Source organism: Pinus tabuliformis, chromosome 5_1 (assembly GCF_031772625.1).
Source record: "Pinus tabuliformis cultivar Carrire ecotype Pingquan chromosome 5_1, CPIR1, whole genome shotgun sequence".
Lineage (NCBI taxonomy): Eukaryota > Viridiplantae > Streptophyta > Pinopsida > Pinales > Pinaceae > Pinus > Pinus tabuliformis.
The window spans coordinates 765,698,212-765,720,381 of record NC_142305.1 but is presented as its reverse complement, the minus strand read 5'-3'; the positions used below and the strand labels follow the sequence as shown (position 1 = coordinate 765,720,381).

The following is a 22,170-nucleotide window of genomic DNA, read 5'->3' as shown; positions in this document are numbered from 1 at the left end:
TCCTCAAATACCATATACTAGATAAGGGAATATTATAGGTGGTGGGGTAGAGAATAATTCTAGTTTTACAAGTTTGAAACAATCACTACATGTGTGACATTTCAATCTACATAAGATTCATATGATTACCTTGCGAAATTGACTTGAAGCAATATATTCCTGATTGCTTGCTTGGATTGTCCAGAAAACCATATACTAAATAAGGGAATGCTATAGAAAGTGGGGCAGAGACGCTAAACCTAGTATTTGAAGTTTGAAACAATCACCACATGTGTGACATTCCAATCTACATAAAATTTGTATGTTTACCTTGTGAAATTGACTTGAATCAATAGGTTCCAGATTTCTTGCTTGGATTCTCCCAACATTATATGTATCGTCACACTCAGATCCTTCTGGATCAGCAATTGACTCCTCATCACTTGAATCGGATGATTGATCAGCAGCCTGTAAAAATTAAATAGTAATAACTATCACATCCAAAGGAGATAACTCTATTCAGTAGTTTGTAAAATTACAAGTAGGAAAGAATGTGAATGGATTTACTCACTTGACAAGCTAGGACATATTCTAGTATGTCTTCTTCATTATCTGCTCCTAAAAGAATGGAAGAAGAGAGTTGTACATTTGAAAATTTAACCATTAGGGTATGCATCAGTCAATGTACAAATGCAAATTGAAGTGATTGTAAACCACTATGCATCTGTTAATACACAAATGCACATTGGAGTGAACTCTAATTGTAAATCATTTTGTATCAACCAGTTGAGAAATGTACTCATACCATGTATCCGAATAGCTTTCTCAACCAAAGCAGAAGAATATCCCATGTCCACAAAGCTACTCTTAATGCTACTCCAGGGCGTGCTTGATGAGCTTGCCTATAAGTCAGGAATGAAATCAATGGAATAATAAATTAGCATAGCTACGTTGATTTTGGTGTTTTGTGTTTTCGTTAATTAGAAAAAATCATCTTTCTAATGTCAAAAATATAGATTTTGACCAAACAACTTTCAAAGATGCCAATCAAAATGTCAATTGGACAGTGTCACCATGGATGAATTGGTCCAAACTTCAAAAGCTAACAGCAGATAATGTTGTTAGACAAACACCAAAATTCAGTTAGAATCTTGCCAGGAACTGAATTAGAGATTAATGAACACTAATTTGTTGCCACTGAAATTGCAAAGCTGAGAATAATTCATAATAGTTGAGCATATCATCGAAGTTGGGGAAAATCCATATCTTCAAACAAGAGAACAGTAGTCAAACACTAATTTCTCCTTTCCAAAGATATCTTCAAACTGGATAGGCTGAAGCCTCTAAAGGAAAAGCAACATAAACTGCAAAGAATCATGGGCTTAGCATGTTATACATAAAGGAGAAACCTATATTATAGGATCAAACAAGATAATAAAATAGTCAAACAGAAATATATCTTCATACAAAACCGTCAAGCTTCACTGCATGTCGGTAAATTTAAGCTGGTACCGAAAAGGTAAACTTCTTACTTGCAGGTTTCATGGAAGGCACAAAATTCAAGTATACCTACCCTAATCAGAATCTACCTAAACCGGATATTAGCATTTTTCTGACTCTCTGGTTTAATTGTTGACTTTCATCTTTGAGATGACCAAATAAGCTATATGCAACAAACTGCTCTAAAATATACCAAATTTGTGTCTCATATATGATATGACATAATTGTGGGATGACTCCTAAATTCTAATTCTCTCTCATATATGAAATAAAAGAATTGTGAGAGACTCCTGATTGTATCTCCCATATATGAGATAAAAGAATGGCGAATTGATTCCTAATGAAGAATATCAAATGCTCATTTCATCCCCTACCTTTCATGTTATATAAACTATTCTTGATTACAGCCCCTATGTCATTTGTATCAGGTACTTTGCAAACATATTGTGATTTCTGTCAAGCTTGGGCACAGATGTGTTGATTTTTCTAACTATGGTCAGTCTTCATAATGTATGTTTGAGTCATTATGAATTTGTAAAGCATATTTTAAATGCTAAGAGTCAAAAGAAAATTATTTTGTGACAAGTCCCATTTGGAGTTTCAAAAGAAAGGAAGTTGAAATTTTCGAAATTAAAGTTTTTGGTTCCAAAAATGTGAAGTTGGCCTCCTCCTAGTCAAGTCGGCTTAGGTCAGCTCCATGTAAAGACACACCCATTCAGCCAAGGGAAAAGACTATATAAAGACCATCATTCGTACCTCTCCAAGCCAAGATAAGCTCACAATTTTCTGAGATAAATTTTGAATGGTCTGAGGCAGTGAAGATATGATTTCTGAGGCAACAAAGATATGATCTCTGTGGCAGTGAATAGTATGTCTCTAAGGTATAAAATAAGGATATTTCTATAGAAGAGAGACCCGCTTATCTAAGGCAGGAAGGCTTGCATATCTGAGGCATGATATCTTGCATATCTGAGGACGATTTTCTGAGTGAAGAAGAAGGATGAACCAGAGCATGGGCCAGATGACTTCACTAGGAGAGTGGACCAGGTTTGATCTAGTTTGTTGACTTAGATGTATCTCTGTTGGACTGAAGAATTCTCTACTGAAAAGCTTGCTGGGTTTTTACCATGAGGATTTTCCTAATGTAAATTTCTTGTGTTCTTTGTGTGGCTGTCTCTTTATGATCCTATTGTCTTATTTGCTATATGGTTGATGTCTTCTTTTTAGTTATTTAATGATGGATCTAATGAATAAGAATGTAAAAGATCATAATCCTCAAATATAATTATCATTATGGAAGACCATGTAAAAATCAACATGGGATCAGAGCTTGGGTAAAAGAGCAGCCCTAATCCGAGCAAATTATGAAAGATTTGAAGAGGCCAAGATTATAGCCTCAGGTCTAATTCAAAATGACCTAAGTAGATGATTACAGAGGTCCAAAAATATCAGAATTACCTCAGGACTGATGTCTAAAGTGATCTAGGCAAACATTTAAAAAGGTCAAATGCTAAGAGGATCGAAGCCCTAAATCTTATGTCACGTTTTTGATCAGTTTATCTTTCAGAACCAAGATGACTTTTTATTAGGCCTCAGTGCATTTTAAGATCTGAGGAATACCTCAGACCTCAGGACTGAATCTCAAGAGGTGTTATGAGTCTCAGATAATTATCTGAGAAGGATGAATGTGTAAGATCTTGAAAATGTCGAATCTATCTGAAGCAGTCTTGACAAGTTTTCTCAGGTCAAGCACTCCCGAATCAAATCTCTAAGTAGCAAAGGGATTGAAGCCTTGGAGTAATCCGAATCATCTCAGATGAGAAGATACGAAGATAATTTTCTCAAGATCAATCTCAAAAAAGGCCGAAGGTTCAGGATTAATGTTAAAAGGTTCAGGAAATCCTCCACTTCATTATGTAACCCTCTTTATGATCAAAATCTCACAAGGAGATAGGATATATAAAACATACCTTGTCTCCTAGGAAAAGTCCCGAATACAAATTTGTAACCAAACTGAGATAATGTCTCTTTGAAAATCTTTAGTGCTAAGTCATGATAATCATTCCTTGTGAATTCTGAAAGGATTTGAGCTGATATATCGTTCTGAACTGGCATTGCATAATGCTACAAGTATTGAAGAATATCTGTCACAACTTTTGAAGTTCAATCAGCGACTAAGCATGACCTCAGGTGGCTAAGTCTGAGCCCTGTTGCTACAATGATTTAAGAGGCTGAGTAACTTCAGAGGAGCCCGAGTTACTCAAAAATTGAAGTCTTGGTCTCAGGATTTGTGTCTCTGAGGAAGCTAAATTATTGAAGGTACAAAGGATCTCTGTTCTATTCATAAAGGAAGATCATGAGATCTAGTCGAAATGCTTTGCAAGGAGCTGATGAGAGGAAGCAGTCCAAAGAAATTGGAAAGACCTCTGTCTTCAAGCCAGATAAGTAACCTTTTATTTTTTAAATTAGTATCTGAATAATATTGGTAATTGTAGATGTGTATTATGTTTCTCAAAAATCTGTTATGTAATATTTGTCTAATATGATGATGATGGGAAATTCAGAGATCTGAACTTCAATGAAGCCTGAATACAAATCATGATTACTTGCGGGAGATATACAACTTGTTGAAGTTGTGATCTTCCTTGAAGAAGTTGCATTTATGACAAGGATAATCTGTTGCATCAAATGTCTGAATCAACAGTTGCATCCCAGATTGAGATACACGCTGTCTCCAATATGGTGACTGAATAATAACCTCCAGTATTGAGCTATAAGATTTTAGTATCATCACTTGAATGATCGAGTTATGGTTATCACTCCTCTCCAAGCAAGAGGGATTTAAAAAGGGTGTTGGAACCGGCATGCAGTATTGTAAGGTCTATTCCCTTGTTCAATTATAAGAAGCCTGAAAGAATACTGAATCAAAGCAGAATCCTGAACTTCTTGAGTAGATTTTTTGATGACACATACACTGCTATGGAAGATCCTGCACCTACTACTGTGGACATATGGAACAAATATTCGGTCTAGAATGACGGAATCCATTCTTTGCTCATTGAGTTGAAGAGAGAATAGCTAAAAGATCAAACATTGCTATTATTTGATTTGCAGGCATCAAGAATGATCTAGGGTTTTGGTTATGTAAAAATATAGGGTATTAGGATTAGTAAACCCTATCAAGTAAAAAGGGTTTATAATCAAACCCTAGGATTGGATGCTTTCGCTGAAAGAAGAAAGCTTAGTTCTTGAATGACATCATGAAGTTGATAAAGTTGCAGATGGATGCAAAAAGTCCAAAGGTCAAGAGGCAGCTGACATTCTTCTCAAAAATAAGTATTTTATATCTCTCTTAATTATTTCTATTGTTGTTTTAATCTTGTCTTTTAAATTCATTTCTTGGTTGTGATTGTCCTTCCTTGGACACCTAGTTAGGATCACAGGTACATAATAAAGGCTGCACAAGATTTGGTAGCAGGTGGAAGAACAAAGCAAAGATATGACAAGAGGACTCTCCTAGAAATAGGGATTTGTGATGAGAGATGAGATTTGGACTCAGAGGGAGTAGACAGGTCAACAAGATGGAAGAATGGCTCAATCTATGCCAAAGAAAAGTCAATGAAAACTTCCAAGGCAAAGTATGATTGGATGGTACAAAGCAAAGGGGAGAAGATTATGAAGGAACTTCTTGTCAGATACAAATCTGTTGGGAGTTTATTGTATTTATGATTTATGTTATTACATCTAATGGATGCAATGATCGTTTTCTTTGATAAAAGAAGTATACGTAAGAGCTATCTCAAGCATGTGAGGTATATGAGAAGTCTTTATACGGACTCCTCTTGGATTAATGATCAAGGTTGATCCTATATGATTTGCAGAGGAGCTCATGTGTTAGAGGATTGTTTGTGATTGTTCTTCCTTCGACTCCTAATGAGGATATCAAGTACATAATAAAGGTTGCCAAAGATTTGGTAGCGGGTGGAAGAACAAAGTAAAGATATGACAAGAGGACTCTCCGAGAAGTAGGGATTTTTGATGAGAGATGAGATCTGGATTCAGAGGGAGCAGATAGGGCAACAAGAACGAAGAATGCCTCATTCTATGCCAAACAGAAGTCAATGAAGACTTCCAAGGAAAAGTGTGGTTGGATGGTACAAAGCAAAGGATTACCTCGTTAAGAGGGAGAAGACTATGAAGGGATGTCTTGTCAGGTATACTTCTGTTGGGAGTTTATTGTATTTATGATTTTTGTTATTACATCTAATGGATGTATAGATCGTCTTCTTTGATGAAACAAGTATATATAAGAGTTATCTCAAGCATGTGAGGTATATGAAGAAGTCTTTATACAAACTGCTCTTGGATTAATCGATCAAGGTTGATCCTCTATGATTTGCAAAGGAGCTCATGTGTCAGAGGGAGTTACATCGATCAGAAGATTTTCTCTTGAGGGAGAAGTCAATGCTTCTCCAAGTACCCTTGTTTTAGCTTCAGAGGGAGTTGACCTCAGAATTCAAGATGAAGGATCTTGACTAGATAGTTGATAACATCAACAACAGAATGGAGAATGGTACGAAAGGCCCAGAGTGCTCCCCAGATATGGTTGAGTGAGTGCCTCTCAATGAGGAGACTCGATCACTCCCCAGGAAGGGTTGAGTGAGATCTGTCAACATTGGACCTGATCACACACCAGGGAAGGGTGTAGTGAGGTCCTTCAACATTGAGACCCGATGACTCCCCACAGAAGGGTTGAGTGAGGTATTCTAGGATTAGACCACAAAGTGCTCCCCAGGAGGGGTGAGGAACTGCTCCCCAAGAGGGTTGAGCAAGTACTCCCCAAGAGGATTGAGTAAGTGCTTTAATCCAGATTTTATGAAGGAACAAAATGAAATACAGATATAATATAAACACAGAGATAGAGTGAAAACAGAACTTCAACTCATTAATAACAAAGTACAAAAAACTATTTACATGTCGAATGGAAATAAACTAGCTCAGGTGATGGTACCACCTCTGAAAAGAGATGTGGCTGCTACATGCCTTCTGAATTGTGTTAAATTGAGGCTCGAAGGCCTATTTATTATTGAGAAACAATGGAAAACCCTAAACATCCAAAAACCTAACCCTAGGAGATGAAGCACCAAAAGTCTGTGGGCCCCATTGGGGTAAATTGATACATCAACTTCCTAGGGTCGTAACTTTGGCATATGATCTCTGTTTGATGCGTACAATACCTCATTAGAAATATCTATCCGAGGACTACAACCTTGGACTATAAAACCCTAGTGAAAGTTATGGGTTGCCCATTTTCCAAAAAAAATGTTATTTAGGGCCTCAAAATGGCTTCAGAAATTCAAGACCCGAAAAACTGCAAAAAATAGTAAATTGTGCTACAATTTAGGAAACTGAAAGAAACTATGGTGGGGCTCCAAGTGGAATAGGCGGGTCGCCACAAATATCGACCTGGATCATTCTTCCCCCTTAGGAAGCAATGGTCCCCATTGCATTGAGTGCCTCCATGAGATGGGGGGACTTTTGCTGAACTTGGTCCCTGGTGAGCCACTTGCCTTGGTGCTGGAGTTGGTCAGCTTTGACAACCTGATACAGTTTGATCTTCTACTAGTGAGTGTTCTTGATCTGCGTGTCCATGATCTGATCAATTGTGGCCTGTTCCATGCAGTCTGGGTTTAGCTCTATTGGTGTTAGCTATTTTGCAATGTCTTATGTGTCCAAAATGGTGGAAAGTATGGTCGAAGGCGGTCCACATTGAACACTAGGTGCATGACAAGGAATGGGGGAATGTTGAACTCAAAATTATTGTCTCCCATAGCCTTGGTGATGGTGTAAGGCCCATATTGGAGTGGCCTGAGCTTTTGATGGGCTCCGGTAAGGCATTCTTTCTACAAATGAAACCAAACTTTGTTGCCCACCTAAAACTTGTGTGGCATCCGATGTTGATCATGTCGTTCGTTGTACTTGGCATTGGACTTATCCAAGATGTCATGCACATACTGGCAAATGTTTTAGATGTGTTCAATGAACTGGGTTGCTTTATCAACCTCAGACTGTACATGTGTGGATTCTATTTGTCTAGTCGCATGAGGCATGGCAACATCAATTAGACATAATGGTTGAAAACCCAGACCCATTTGAAAAGAACTGTGTCCAATCGAGCTATGGAGAGCTTTGTTATAAATGTGTTGCACATAAGGAAGATTCTCATCCCAGGTTCCATCTTTCTTCTATACAAGTACAATTGGGCTCCCACAGGGTAAGGAACTTGGTCGGATGTTCCCTTTTTGCAGCAACTCCTGGATCTGCAGCTTGATTTCTTCATTTTCTAGAATGGAGTGGCAGTATATCGTCCCATTGAGTAGAGGTGCTCCGAGGGTCAGATCGATTGAATGCTTGACCTGACAGTGTAAAGGTACCCCTATGGGTGAGGAGAATATGCTCCTGTATACTTCCACGACCTTATCCACATATTTTTGTTGCGTGGGGGAACCCTTCTTGGCAGCCATGGATGTAGCCACTATCTTCCCCTTGCTTGGAGAGAAAATTAAAAAGAAAACAAATTTCCTGATCTGGGAGATGATCTTACTACATTACTTAGCAGAGATCAAAGATATGGCAATAGGCAGGGCTACCTCCGATACCCTATATAACAGTGTGGAAAAAGTTGCGATAAAATCGTCAAAGTCTGATTTTTTGGACTAGCCGATTTTATCGGCTGACTTTTTGGCGATTTTTTCCCAATAGAAAAAGTCGGGATTAAATCGAGAGTCGATTGAAAAGGTTGGGGAGCCTGCCCAGGTCTCGGATAAGTGAGGGAAAAGGAAAAAAAGCACTCATTTTTCACTCTTCTTTCTGCTATTCGTCCCTGTGGAGAGAGGAGGTGTTTTCCATTGCCCAAGAGGAGGAGATTTGCTAGTTTTGTGGTGTGGACTTGGAGATTTGTCCATTGCTCAGCGTGAGAGATTCAAGGTGCTGATTTGCTGCTGCCAGGTATGTATTTTGATTTCTCTCTAAGTCTTTGTTACACAAATGGCTTCTTAAATCTTTTTATTAGTTTGTTTTTAGCTTATTTTTGTTTAGAATCTAGATTGAATCAAAACTTCAAAATGTTTAGATTGTTTACATGTTTCAACTTTCAAGAATAAAAAATTTAAACCCTTGTTTAGTGAATCTGAGTGTGTTCAAGTGAGTGAGAAGAGGCATTTAAAATTTAAAATCAACAATTACATTTCTGTTTGCTTCTCATGTGATGGGAAATTTGTAATTTTTTTCAAATTTTTTTGTGCCCAAGTTCAAATTCAAGTTCAAAGTTTCAAACAAAATGTAGAGGAATTTGGACCCTATGTGGGAATACGGTGAACTTGATCCTATACCTGAATTTCGGAGGGTCAATAGAATGTATTTGACTTGCAAGTTGTGTGGCAAGCATATGTCGAGGGGTGTCAACATATTAAAATTCCATTTGGGGAAAATTCAAGGGAAAAATATAGAACTTTGCCCAAATACAACTCCATAAATCATCCGCAGGCCATTAAATCATTGATGGATAAAGAGGAGAGCAAAGACATCAGGGTAGCAGTAAAAAACCAACTCGTAGGGGCCTCAAGAGTGGGGTGAAGTGAGAGTGATTCTTCGACATCACATTCCACACCCACATGTCCCAACCTCTTAGCTTTCTCATCTTTTTTTGTTCCTCGAACCACACCTGGTGCACAACCTGGCATCAAATCAACACTTTAAAAAAAAGGAAAATGCGGAAACTCAGTAAGTGTCTTCTATGGAGTGATGTTACTTTCAACATTGCCAAGACAAACCCATTCTACCAACCTATGTTTGATGTTGTTGTTGTTGTTGGCCCGGGGTACAAAGCCCCTACCTTTGCAGAGTTGAGAGGGCCTCTTCTTCAAAATGAAAAGGTTGATTGCACTGCTAGATTGGAGGAGTTTAGGGCATCATGGGAACACACTGGATGCACAGTCATGTTAGATGGTTGGACTGACCAAAAGGGTAGGACCCTTCTTAACTTCTTGGTTAGTTGTCCCAAGGGGACAATGTTTATGAAATCTATTGATGCATCTGCACACATTAAAGATGCACGTTTATTATGTGAGTTGTTGGACATCTTCATTCAGGAAGTAGGTCCACAAAATGTTGTCCAAGTCATAACGAACAACGCTGCAAATTATGTTGTTGCTGGCAGGTTGCTTATGGAGAGGTATCCTAACTTGTTTTGGACACCTTGTGTTGCTCATTGTATTGACTTGATGTTGGAGGATATAGGTAAGATTCCTCTTGTGAAGGATATTGTTGAATCATCTAGGAGCATAACAAAATTTATATATAATCATGCATTTGTGCTTAGCTTGATGAGAAGATTCACTAACAACAAAGAGTTGGTGCATCCTGCCATTACACGATTTTCCACTACTTTCATATCTCATTAGTCTCTATTGAATTCTATGTGGGATGTGAAGATCCTGTTTCTTTCACAAGATTGGGATGTTTTCTCTATTAGCCACAAACCAGAGGGAGAGGGCATATGCAAACTAGTTTCATATGATGAGAGCTTTTGGGAAGGAGTAGAGGAGGTGTGTGCCATTTCAGAACCTTTGGTAAGGGTTCTTCAGTTGGTTGATGGAGACAAGTCCGCAATGGGCTACTTGTATAAGGCCATGGATAGGGCCAAAGAAGCCGTTCGTGCTCATTATGAAGATAAGGGAGACAAGGGGTTAGAGAAACAATAGGTCATATGGAGAGTGATTGATGAGTGATGGAACAATACCCTCCATCGCCCCATTCATGCTGCAGGTATCTACCTCAACCTTGCATTTTCTTACTCTTGTGGTTTCAGATTTGATGTCAAGGTGATGGATGGATTCCTCACTTGTTTTGACAGGATGGTGGCATCTAAGCAAGAACGTGAAGATATTTCTTAAGAAATGGAGATATATAGGATGACAGGTGACACATTTGGTTTTACCATGGCTATTCATAATAGGACAACCAAAATGGCAAGTAAGCTTCAGTTTGTTTCAACTTTCAACTTTAAAATTTTAGAATTCATTCTCTTCATAATTCGCTTCAAGTTTAGAATTTCAATGTTTTAACTTCTTTTTTATGTCTCATTTTTCTTTTAACTTGTAGATGCTTGGTGGACAAGCTATGGTGGCAGAGTACCCTATCTCCAAAAGCTTGTCATTCGAGTCTTTAGCCAAACATGTAGTTCCTCTGGATGTGAGTGTAACTGGAGTATATTTGAAAAAATACACAACGAAAAGCGCAACAGGTAAAAAAATTTCAAATTAAATTTTTGAATTCATTTTATTATTTTTAATATTTAAATTTTCTAAGTACTAATTTACAATCTATGACCCTAATACGTATTGGAGTCCCAACGACTCAATGACATGGTCTATGTCTACTACAATCTTCGATTGTGGGTGAGACAACTTTAGAAAACTCCTGATGTGGAAGCCATCTCATTGGACAATATTGATACCACTGTTGCATGGAGGGTCGAGACTGAGAGGTCGACCATGGACTCGATCCCTGATTGGTTAGATGTGGATCTAGAGGCACTAGCAACAAAGGAGATAATAGACTAGCAGTTGTAGGGGAGGGAGAGCCAGAGTTAGATGAGAAGGAGAAGCAGGGTCAGGAGGCAGAGCAAAAGGAGGATGAGGGAGGAGGAGGTGACACCATCTAGGATGGGCAACCGCAAAGGACAGAGGCCACCTCTTTTTCTGGCTTCTAGAGGACTAGAGAGTCCATTTGTAGCCATAGGGGTAGGGCCTTCTTCCTCTAGAGGAAAAGGCAAAGCCATTCCCTATTCCCGTAAAAGGGGCAGAGGATCTCAGTGGTTGATTAATTTATGATATGTAGATGATTCATGATATACATTTATTATATTTTTTGTTGATATTTTGACTCTTGAGAGTTGAGACTGAAGTCTGAGACAAGACTCAAGATTCAGGACTTGATTCACTATTTTGATATGTGATGTAGCACTAGACTTCATATACATATTATATATTAGCTTTCTTTTCATGTTTATGTGGAAATGCATTTATTTGATGTTGTGGATACTTTAGATGCTAATTTCTTTTAAAAAATCTTTTCTATTTTTTTAATTTTTCGGACTTCTTCAAAAATCTCCCGACTTTAACAACTTTTTCAATTTTTGGACCGTTGTCGATTTAATCCTGGCTTTGAATTTTTCCAATCGCTATATAACTTATTTCCCAAAGTAATAATAGTAGTGCGAGCCCAAGACTCATACACAACATGACACTTCCACAAGTATGGTTGGCTCTAATAACACATCACAAACTTCAAGAGGAGCAACATCACACAATGCCTCATCCATGAAGGGCTTGATGTTGTAGGGAAGATGACACTATTAGCTGACGTGGAGATCTCGTCTTTGGTGAAGCCACCCGATAGTGTACGGCTACGAGTGAGGTGAGGTTGGCAGGCCCAACCGCTTCACGACCTATACTGAAATGAGATTCTTTTGGCTCCCGCTGTCGACAATGAACGACAACAGAAAACCCTTCACCCACATCTATGAGTGAAAGTGACGATCCCCCTCCTCTAGATCTTCGGGCTCAATCTTCTGGACCTTGGTGGTGGCAATGGTTGCACTGGGTTCTGCGTCAATAATTTGTTTCCTCTTGTCGTTCCCCTTGTCAGGTTTTGGCTCATATTCAGAACATAGATCCAACTCTGAAGCTTTCATCTTGGCCACCAATGAATGCTTGGCGTGACACTCATTTGTGTTGTGAGTGGGGCTCTTGTAGAACTCACACCACTTTCTCGTGTCCTTCTTCGTGTCTGTGGTGTTATTCTTTGTTTGGGGCTTCAATGGGTTGTCCTGGGTCACTCCACCTTGGCTATGTCCTTTGTTCTATGGTTTGGGGATGCTCTTGCCCTACTTTTGATTCGCAGATCCAAAGTCGCACTTTTTTTGTTTAAATTTTTGTTCAATCTAGGCAACATATTGGTATGCTACACCAAGCGAGGAGATGTCCAGAAACTCCATCTCTTCCTGAATGTATTTGTGCAGACACCCGTGGTACTTGAGCACCAGATGTCGCTAGGGAGTCTTTGATACCCAACTTTGTGTGTAGAGTATGAATAATATTTATGAGCTCATGCACATCTTGGTCCCTTTTTCGTCGTAGTGTGGTCCACTGTATGTACTTGTCCTCATAGCTCCCCACGGGATAATATTGTTCTTTGACAGTGCCTCGGAAAGAGTTCCAAGAGGGGGCGACTGTAAACAGAGAGGGTTCCTCTCAACCCTTTTCTCACAATAAGTTTCCCACCAGTCCTTAATATGGGGGGTAGCCTTAAGCAGTGAAAAAGTAATCTTCTACCTATCAGAGAAACTATGGATCGAAAAATAACCTTCCAAAAGATTCAACCATTTACCTACAACATCTGCATCTATTTGACCTTCAAATATAGGGATATCAAAGTTCACTTGTACCTTGAAGGGGGTGACACCTTTGAAGTAACTGTTGGATGAAGATGCATCGTTGGTGGGCATCTGCCAAAGGATCTAGGCAAAGTTTTCCATCGTCTCCTTTGCTGCTCGAGGGCTTCTTCAAGAAAAAGTTTGATAGGATTTCCTACTCTCTCATCTTTCTTTTCTTCTGCCATGAAAGGTCGTCGGTGTCAGTGGGGACTATCTTGCAAGGGCTCAACTAGTTCAAGTCCCAACTCCTTATACCCCGACCTCATTGGGGACATGCATAAAAAAACAGAGAAAGAGCAGACCGCTCTGATACCATTGATCCAGATTTTATGAGGGAACGAAATGAAATATAGATATAACAAAAACACAGAGATACAACGAAAACAAAACTTCAACTCATTAATAACAAAGTACTGAAAACTTTTTACATGCAGAATGGAAATAAACTAGCTCAAGCGATGGTAGTTTATCTCTGAGAAGAGATGTGGTGGATACATGCCTTCTGAATTGTATTACAATGAGGTTCAAAGGCCTATTTATTATTGAGAAACAATGGAAAACCCTAAACATCCAAAAACCTAACCCTAGGAGATGAAGCGCCAAAAGTCTATGGGCCCCATTGGGGTAAATTGGTACATCAACTTCCTGGGGTCGTAACTTTGGCATATGATATTTGTTTGACGTGTATCATACCTCGTTATAAATATCTATCCGAGGAATACAAATTTTGACTGCAAACCCCTACCACAAGCTATTAGTTTACCCGTTTTCCAAAAAAACGTCGTTTAGGGCCTCAAAACAGCACTAGAAGTTCAAGTCCCGAAAAATTGCCAAAAATAGTAAATTGTGCTACACTTAAGGAAACTGAAAGAAATAATGGTGGATGTCCAAGTGGAATAAGCGGGTGGCCACCAATATCAACTTGGATCATCCCTGCTAGTACTCCCTAAGAGGGTTGAGTTTCAGCGTTTTGGTCTGGTGAGAGGCCACGAGGACCAATCTCTCTAGAAGAGTGAGTCCTGATATGTTGATGGTAAGACATGAGTTTGGTGGCACCCCGGATATGGATACTAGTGGATGATGATGGTTAGATGATGATGCTAATGATGATGAAGTTGATGTTAGATATGCCTACTAGTTGATGCTAACAATGTTAGTTTTGTAGCATTGGATAGGTGTTCTAATCTCAACTTTGGTCAGAGAGGTTAAGAAACACAGGATCTATAGAACCCAAAAAAAAGTGTTAGGAGAAAACACCTAGAGATGGCTCAATTAAGTTAATTAATCAATAATTAAATATTTCTTAAGTTTAACTTAGGAAAAGTGATTAATTAATAGGAATTAATTGAAAAAGGTGAGATTTCTCTAAAAACTCACATGGATCGACTCAAAGATGATCTTAGCCATTGATGGGCATCTAATCATGGTCGTTGGTGAGCCAACAAGAGATTATAGGAGGAGGTTGATGGGGTTGGAGATACACACACTAGAGAAGCGAGTTTGCTTGGCAGATCAAGCTACCCAATTGTAGAAGTTGAGCAAGGAGAAGAGTTCGAGCCAAAAGGAAGCAGAGGTGAGAGGGAGATCAGTAGCAAGATTACGGAGGAGTTTTCTAGTGCCGGAAGAGTCAGCTGAGGGAGGTCGAAGTTATCCACAAGAGGCTGCATAGGGGCTTGCACAAAGCCTCAAAGAGGAAGTTTGATTCAACTAAAGAGGAAATCGATTCAGTTGTTGGAGGCCGGGATTTTCACCAGGAGGCCAAGCGAATCATTTCCAAAGGCAGCAATAGGCAGGGCATCATCATTAGAGGCAGATTCTGGGCAGTGCGAGTTTAGCCTGTGCAGAGGCAACGCAAAGGCCTATGTAAGGTTTTTCTAGAGCAAGTTTTGTGGCTTGTTTTGTTGCAAGATTGTTTGTGGAGAAAGGGAAAATTCCCTCAATAATTTTTCCAATATTCCTCTCAGAGAGGATTGTCTATTTGGCATCCCTTTTTTGTAGTTAGATTTGTTGCTGAAGAATTAATAATCGAAGACATTTGTCCAAAAATCAGCGTGTCAAATTTTTGTGTGTGCTCTATATTTATTAGTTCCAGTATTTTATTTCCCGCAGCATTTTACTTGTTTGTCGTAGCAAATAAACTACATAATTAATCAGTTAGAAGAATAAATTTCAGGTTGCTACAATTTCAAGGAAATTTTCACATGGTATCAAAGCATTGTTGATCAGATTAGAGTCTCAAAAGTGAGGGAGAAATTTCATAGTTTAGAGGGAGTTTGTAGCACAATTTCTCCAGATTTGCACAGAGCCAACTAGGCAATGTGAATTGCTGGGTAGAGCGTTTGATTTCTAGGAGCAGGATGCCAAGAAAGATCGGGTTTGATTTCTAGGAGCAGGTTGCCAGGAAAGATCGAAATTGTCCAGTTGCAGTTCTAGCAGGCAGTGGTGTAGTTGGGAAGCAGTTTCGGAGAAAAATCAGACAGTTGAGCAGATCTGGGCGTAGTTGGTTTGCAAAAATGATTGCAATAGTAGATTAGTGCCAGGTGGAAGAGAAATAGCACATTCACAAGGATCTAGTACAATTACCTGTACCAACACATCCTTAGGTGCAAGGGATCCATTGAGTTCGTAGCAAACGGAGAAACAGAGGCAATATGAGGAGCTTGTTGATCCTCCCACCACTAGTGGTGGAACCAGCTAGGAAGTTCGTCAGACATTGAGAGATGCAGAGTTCATTAGAGCTCTTAGGACGAACAGGATAGAACGCAAATAGCCAAACAAGTAAGCTTTGGTGGCACAAGTTGAAGAACCTTCCGACTATCAGGAGGTCGCACAGCATGAGATGTGGGTAGATGCCATGGTAGAAGAGTATATCTCTATCATGACAAATGATGTTTGGGAGGTAGTGCCAAGGCCTGAGGGTAGGTTAGTTGTGGGCTCTCGATGGATCTATAAGATCAAGTATGCTGCAGATGGTAATGTGGAGAAGTACAAGACTAGGTTCATGGCAAAGGGATATGCACATAAGGAAGGAATAGACTATGAGGAGATCTTCGCCCCAATTGCCAGATATACTTCTATCTAATTGGTTATATCTCTAACAACGTAGGTGGGATGGCATATTCACCAGATGGACGTCAAGGCAACTTTCTTGAATGGGGTGATAAAGGAGTAGGTATATAATAGAACATCCAAAGGGATTTGAGACACATGAGCGGGGCACGCATGTGTACAAACTAAAGAGAGCTCTATATTGGCTCAAATAGGCTTCCAAGGTATGGTATGGTCAGATTGATAACTATTTGCAAAAACTGGGATTTGTAAAGAGTGATGCAAATCCCAACTTTTACTATCTGATGGTAGAGGTTGAGCCACTTATCCTAGTGTTGTATGTGGATGACCTCTTTTTGACTGGGTCATCAGGGTTCATAGAGGACTGCAAGAGGAACATGGCAACAGAGTTTGACATGAAGGATCTGGGACTGATGCATTACTTCCTAGGCTTGGAAGTATGGAAGAAAGATAGGGATATTTATCTTAGACAATGGAGACATACTACAAAGATTATGAAGAGATTCAGGATGCAGGATTGTAGACCCATGTCTACACCTATGTGTTGATTGTTGTTAGCATCGTATGTGATCTAGCCTTGAAATTTGGAGGAGAGGCTAAGGCACATGAGATCTCCAAGACCCAGAAATCGTTTTGAGAAATTCCACCCGGATGAGGAGTTATTAAAATAATTAATATTTTTAATGGGTTCCTAAGTCTAAACTTGGGAAAATAAAAATATTAATGGGTATTAATAAAGATAAGGGTGAGAATCTTCTAAGAGACGAGAATCAAGTCTATTTTAATTTTAGTCGTTGATTAGGGACTTAATCTCGACCGTTGATTCATCAATAGGAAAAGTATAAGAGAAGACTTGAGGATCATTTGGAGACATACCGACAAATACTTATTATCTCAAGGAAAATCGATTCTCAAGTAGAGGAGATTGATTTCAAAGGGAGAGTTGCAGGGTGGAGGAAGAGGAAGGCATCAGCAACAGGCAGTGATAGGGGAGGATGTGATGCAGGGACAGTGGGAGACAGCGCCGAGAGAGATGTAGAGCCTTCGCAGAGAGGGATGCAGAGCCACGTTGGGACACACAAAGTGACACAGAAGTGGGAGCAGGGTCTCCAAAGTGTCAGAAGGTCTCAAAGGGAAAGTCTCAGGTGTTTTTTTTTAGTTTCTCTGTAAAATCATTCCTTGTAAAAGCAATTGTTGTTGAAGATTAATAAATCCCTCATCTGCTACACCGTTTTCCCACATTGGGTTTTTTCGGGGACAATTGTCCAAAAATAACTTTGTTGATGTGATTGGTTTTTGTGCATGTATTTTTATCTGGGTAATTATGTGATAATTGCAGTAGAATTTACTTTAGTATTTACTGAAGGGATTTCGTAAATAACTTATTGTGAATAATAAGTAGGTAAAATAAATTAGTTGATGCAGTAGTAGAATTTCAGTTTAGAAATTTTCACACTATGATTACAAACTAGAGGAAGATCGATGCATTAGAGGACAAGGATATTGAACACATCTTGTATAGATAGCTTATTGGTTTCCTCATGTATTTGGTCAACAGTAGGTTAGATATCTGCTTCGCAGTCAACACTCTCAGTCAGTTTATGGTGGGACCGAAGAGAGTGTATTGGAAAACAGCGGTACACGTTCTGAGGCATTTGCGCGGCACAATCGAGTATGGATTGAGATATACTCGACGTGATGGTGGTAGACTATGTGGATTCACAGATGTAGATCAGACAAGAAGTTTAGTGGGCGGAAAGAGCACATCACGATGTTGCCTTAGCGTTGGATCAAGGATGCTTTCTTGGTGCAACAGGAAGCAGAAGTCAGTAGCATTGAGCTCTGCAGAAGCAGAGTATATGGAAACTAGCACAACCATGTGTGAAGCCATATGGCTTCGGAAGCTACTAGTAAGTTTGTTCGATCAAAAGATCGAGGTAACCCATATCTACTGTGATAATCAGAGTTGCATCAGGCTCTTTCAAAATCCAATGTTTCATGATAGGTTGAAATACATAGACATTTGATGCTATTTCATCAGAGATTGTGTAGCGTGGAGTAGTCCAGCTACAATATATTCCCACAAAAGAGCAGGTTGTAGATATACTCAGAAAAGCTATAGGAAGAGCTAAGTTCGTCTACTTTAGAGAATAAATGGGTATAGTGGAGAACCCTTTTCAATAGCAGGGACAGGAGGATTTATTTCTCAGTTATAGTAGTTGTAGCAGCAACAGTGTAGATCAGAGTTGGCAGTGGTGCAGGAGGCACAGTGCAGCATCAACAACAACACAAATGCGAGTTGAGTCAACTTAGTGTAGCAAATGAATAAGAATTGTGCAGTGGTTGGTGGGCCATGACACGTTATCAGAGTTGTCCGACATCAATAGCATGTATGGGAGGATGTTATGGAGATATAGCGAGAGAACACCTTCCTCACTAAGAGGGAGTGTTGGTTTTTGTAGCATCAGACAGGTGTTCTAGTCTTGACTTTGGTCAGAGAGGCTAAGAAACACAGGATCTCCAAAACCTAGAAAAAGTTTCAAGAAAAAACACCTAGAGATGGCTCAATTAAGTTAATTAATCAACAATTAAATATTTCTTAAGTCTAACTTAGGAAAGTGATTAATTAACAGGAATTAATTGAGAGAGGTGAGATTTCTCCAGAAACTCACATGGATCGACTCAGAGATGATTTTAGCTATTGAGGGGATTTAATTATGGTTGTTGGTGAGCCAATGAGAGATTATAAGAGGAGGTCGATGGGGTTGGAGATACACACACCAGAGTAGCGAGTATCCTTGGCAGATCGAGCTACCTAGCTGCAAAAGTCAAGCAAGGAGAAGAGTTCGAGCCAAAAGGAAGCAGAGGTGAGAGGGAGATCAATAGCAGGATTCCGAAGGAGTTTTCCAGTGTTGGAAGAGTTAGCTGAGGGAGGTCACAGTTATCCACAGGAGGCTGTGTAAGGGATTGCATACAGCCTCAAAGAGGTAGTTCGATTCATCTAGAGAGGAATTCAATTCAGTTGTCGGAGGCAAGGATTTTCATTAAGAGGCGAAGCGAATAATTTCCAAAGGAAACAACAGGCAAGATGTCATCATTAGAGGTAGACTCTAGGTAGTGCGAGTTTGGCTTGTGCGAAGGCCTGCACAAGGGTTTTTCGAAGCCAGTTTCGTGGCTCGTTTTGTTGCAGGATTTCCTGTGGAGGAATGGAAAATCCCCTCAATAATTTTGCCAATATTTTTGTTATAGAGGATTTCCTGTTTGGCATCCATTTTATTGTACTCATATTTTTTGCTGAAGAATTAATAATAAAACCCTCATCTGTTGCACCGGTTTTTCCACATTGGGTTTTTCCGGAGATATTTGTCCAAAAATAACTGTCAAATTTTTTTTGTGTGCTCTATATTTCTCGGTTCTAGTATTTCATTTTCTGCAATGTTTTATTTGTGAAGAATGACAGTGTAATTTATTTGTTGTTTGCAGTAGCAAATAAACTACATAGTTAATCAGTTATAAGAATAAATTTCTAGTGGCTACAATTTCAAGGAAATTTCCACAAACAATGTGTAAGAAATTCCAACTAGTGGATGTTGACGAGATGACATTGATGATCTCAAAGATGCTGACAAGGTTGGTGATGATTTGTTATAACCTTTTCATAGAGAAATTCTATCAAAACGAGAACATCTGGATAGTCATTATTAATAGCTTCCTAGTTAAGAGGGATGTTGAATTTTGTAACTATGGTTGGTCTTCATAAGGTATGTTTGAGTCATTATGAATCTGTAAAGCATATTTTAAATGCTAAGAGTCAAAAGAAAATTATTATGTGACAAGTCCCATTTGGACTTTCAAAAGAAAGGAATTTGAAATTTTTGAAATTAAAGTTTTTCGCCCCAAAAATGTAAAGTTGGCCTCCTCTTAGTCAAGTCGACCTCATCAAGAATTCAAGTCGGCTCCATGTAAAGACACACCCATTCGTCCAAGAGATAAGACTATATAAAGACCATAATTGTTACCTTTCCAAGCCAAGATAAGCTCACATTTTTCTGAGGTAAATTTCGGATGATCTGAGGTAGCAAAGATATAATCTCTGAGGCAATGAATGTATCGTCTTTGTGAGAATGAAGATATGATCTTTGAGGCATTAAAGATATGATTTTTGAGGCAATGAAGGTATGATCTCTGTGGTAGTGAATAGTATGTCTTTGAGGTATAAAATAATGATATTTTTGTGGTAGAGAGACTTTCTTATCCAAGGCAGGAAGGCTTGCAAATCTGAGGCATAATATCTTGCATATCTGAGGACGATTTTCTAAGTGAGGAAGAAGGGTGAACCAAAGCATGGGCCAGATGACTTGACTAGGAGGGTGGACCAAGTTTAACCTAGTTTGTTGACTTAGATGTTCTTTGTTGGACTAAAGAATTCTTTATTGAAAAGGTTGTTGGGTTTCTCCCATGAGGGTTTTCCAAAAGTAAATTTCTTGTGTTTTTTGTGTGGTTGTCTCTTTATGGTCCTATTGTCTTATTTTCTATATGGTTGATGTTTTTTTTGTAATTATTGAATGATGGATCTAAAGAATATAAGAATGTAAGAGATCACAATCCTCAAAAATAATTATCAGACCCTGTGAAAATCAACAAGATGCACAAAGTTTCACGAAACACCAAAGTAGATATTTCACTCCTACAAAATCTAGAAGATATTTTTCACCAGAAACTCTGCAATTCAACAATAAGAATAGATTTATGTTTTTTAAGTGCATGTCATTGAATATTTCTTCCACACAAGTTTCATGAATATCAAAGCAAACATTTTTCTCATGAAACGTATATGGTAGAAACACCTCAACTAATATCCAGTGTACAATCTAAGTTCAAGAGAATTTTGCGGTTTTAGAAAAGAAAGAAAATGTAATATATGTTCAATGAAGACATCTCGATTCAGAAAATGGTAGCTTAATGCAATGCCCCATCAGGTATGGAATGTTCCCAACTTGACAGTTGATTATTTTCACAATGCTTTGATTTGGTTTTGAGAAAGGGGTTTTCAATTGATGCCACCTTAATGGACTTTTCATACCAAGTGCAAAATTAAATGCACAGAGTACACGAGATATGTCTGAAAATATATACAATTGATAAGAAAGAATGATGATCTTATAATTACAATTGTCTGTATATAAATACAAGTCAAGGGTGATAACTCGTGCCTTTTACTAAAAGGGTTGACTTGTCATAATTACATTATTTAATAATTATTATCTTAGATTATTATATTTTAATATTATTACATTGGCATAATATATCCTAGGCCCCACCGTTGGAATGTTGCTTCTACTACAACTGCCTATAAATGGAATAAATATGATCTTTTGCAAATAATGTGATGCAGGAGCATTCAGCACAATAATATCATTGTATTTTAGTAGACATAGGGGGTCTTGTATTTTCAAGGAAGTTGGTTTCCTATGTTTTAAATTAATGTAATTATTAAGGTTTTGAGTGATTTTAATGAGAGAAGCTAGAATAGGGATTTAATTAAATATAGTGAGGCATATTAGTAAATATTCTCAAATGTAGGAGAACATGAGAGAATCAGGATAGTTGAGAGATTGAGAGATTTGAGAATTAATTGTAAAACTTAGATTAGGAGTTAGTTCATGATTTTGTGGATTAGAGAGGATTCTTAGAGATAACGAAGAGACTTTAGGATTTTGTTGAGAAGATTATGGATCTAAACCAGGAATTGGTTGTAGAATCCTTTTGTATAAATGTAAGCCTAAAAGGCATAGTCAGGGGTTAGCTAGTTAGTCAGTCAGGTCGAGAGTTAGATAGGTTTGATTGTAAGCCTACGACAGGTAGGAAAACAGAGGCCATTGATGAGAAAATCAAGCCAAAGAGACAGAGAGTCTCATTATGTAATCATTTGTTTATATATATATATATATATATATATACAAAGATTCAATTCCTAAACTGTGTAAGTGTGTGGTTTGAGTATTGAATGATAAATTATGTGTGAATTAGAGGTTCTGCACAGTATATGTATGCAGGTGGAGTTCGGGCAGAATACAGGAAGAAGTGAAGATGAAGGATTGTGTTGGATCATTGAATCGGATTGA

The 22,170-nt window shown here is 38.6% G+C and overlaps 1 protein-coding gene and 1 long non-coding RNA gene across 3 annotated transcripts in view; one reads left to right on the top strand and one right to left on the bottom strand.

Annotated features, from left to right (window-relative positions):
- LOC149167168 (uncharacterized) overlaps positions 1-22,170 on the top strand; it is a 223,500-nt gene that overhangs the window by 181,399 nt on the left and 19,931 nt on the right. The gene's annotated exons all lie outside the window — the stretch shown is intronic.
- The window catches only part of LOC149167169 (DNA (cytosine-5)-methyltransferase DRM2-like), a 219,114-nt gene that overhangs the window by 178,782 nt on the left and 18,162 nt on the right, over positions 1-22,170 (bottom strand). Inside the window, exons 3-5 of the mRNA XM_089432574.1 lie at positions 785-881; positions 551-597; positions 310-447 (exon numbers count right to left, since the gene is read on the bottom strand). Of these exons, the coding sequence (XP_089288700.1) occupies positions 310-447; positions 551-597; positions 785-881 (282 nt within the window). The remainder of the gene's footprint in view (positions 1-309; positions 448-550; positions 598-784; positions 882-22,170) is intronic.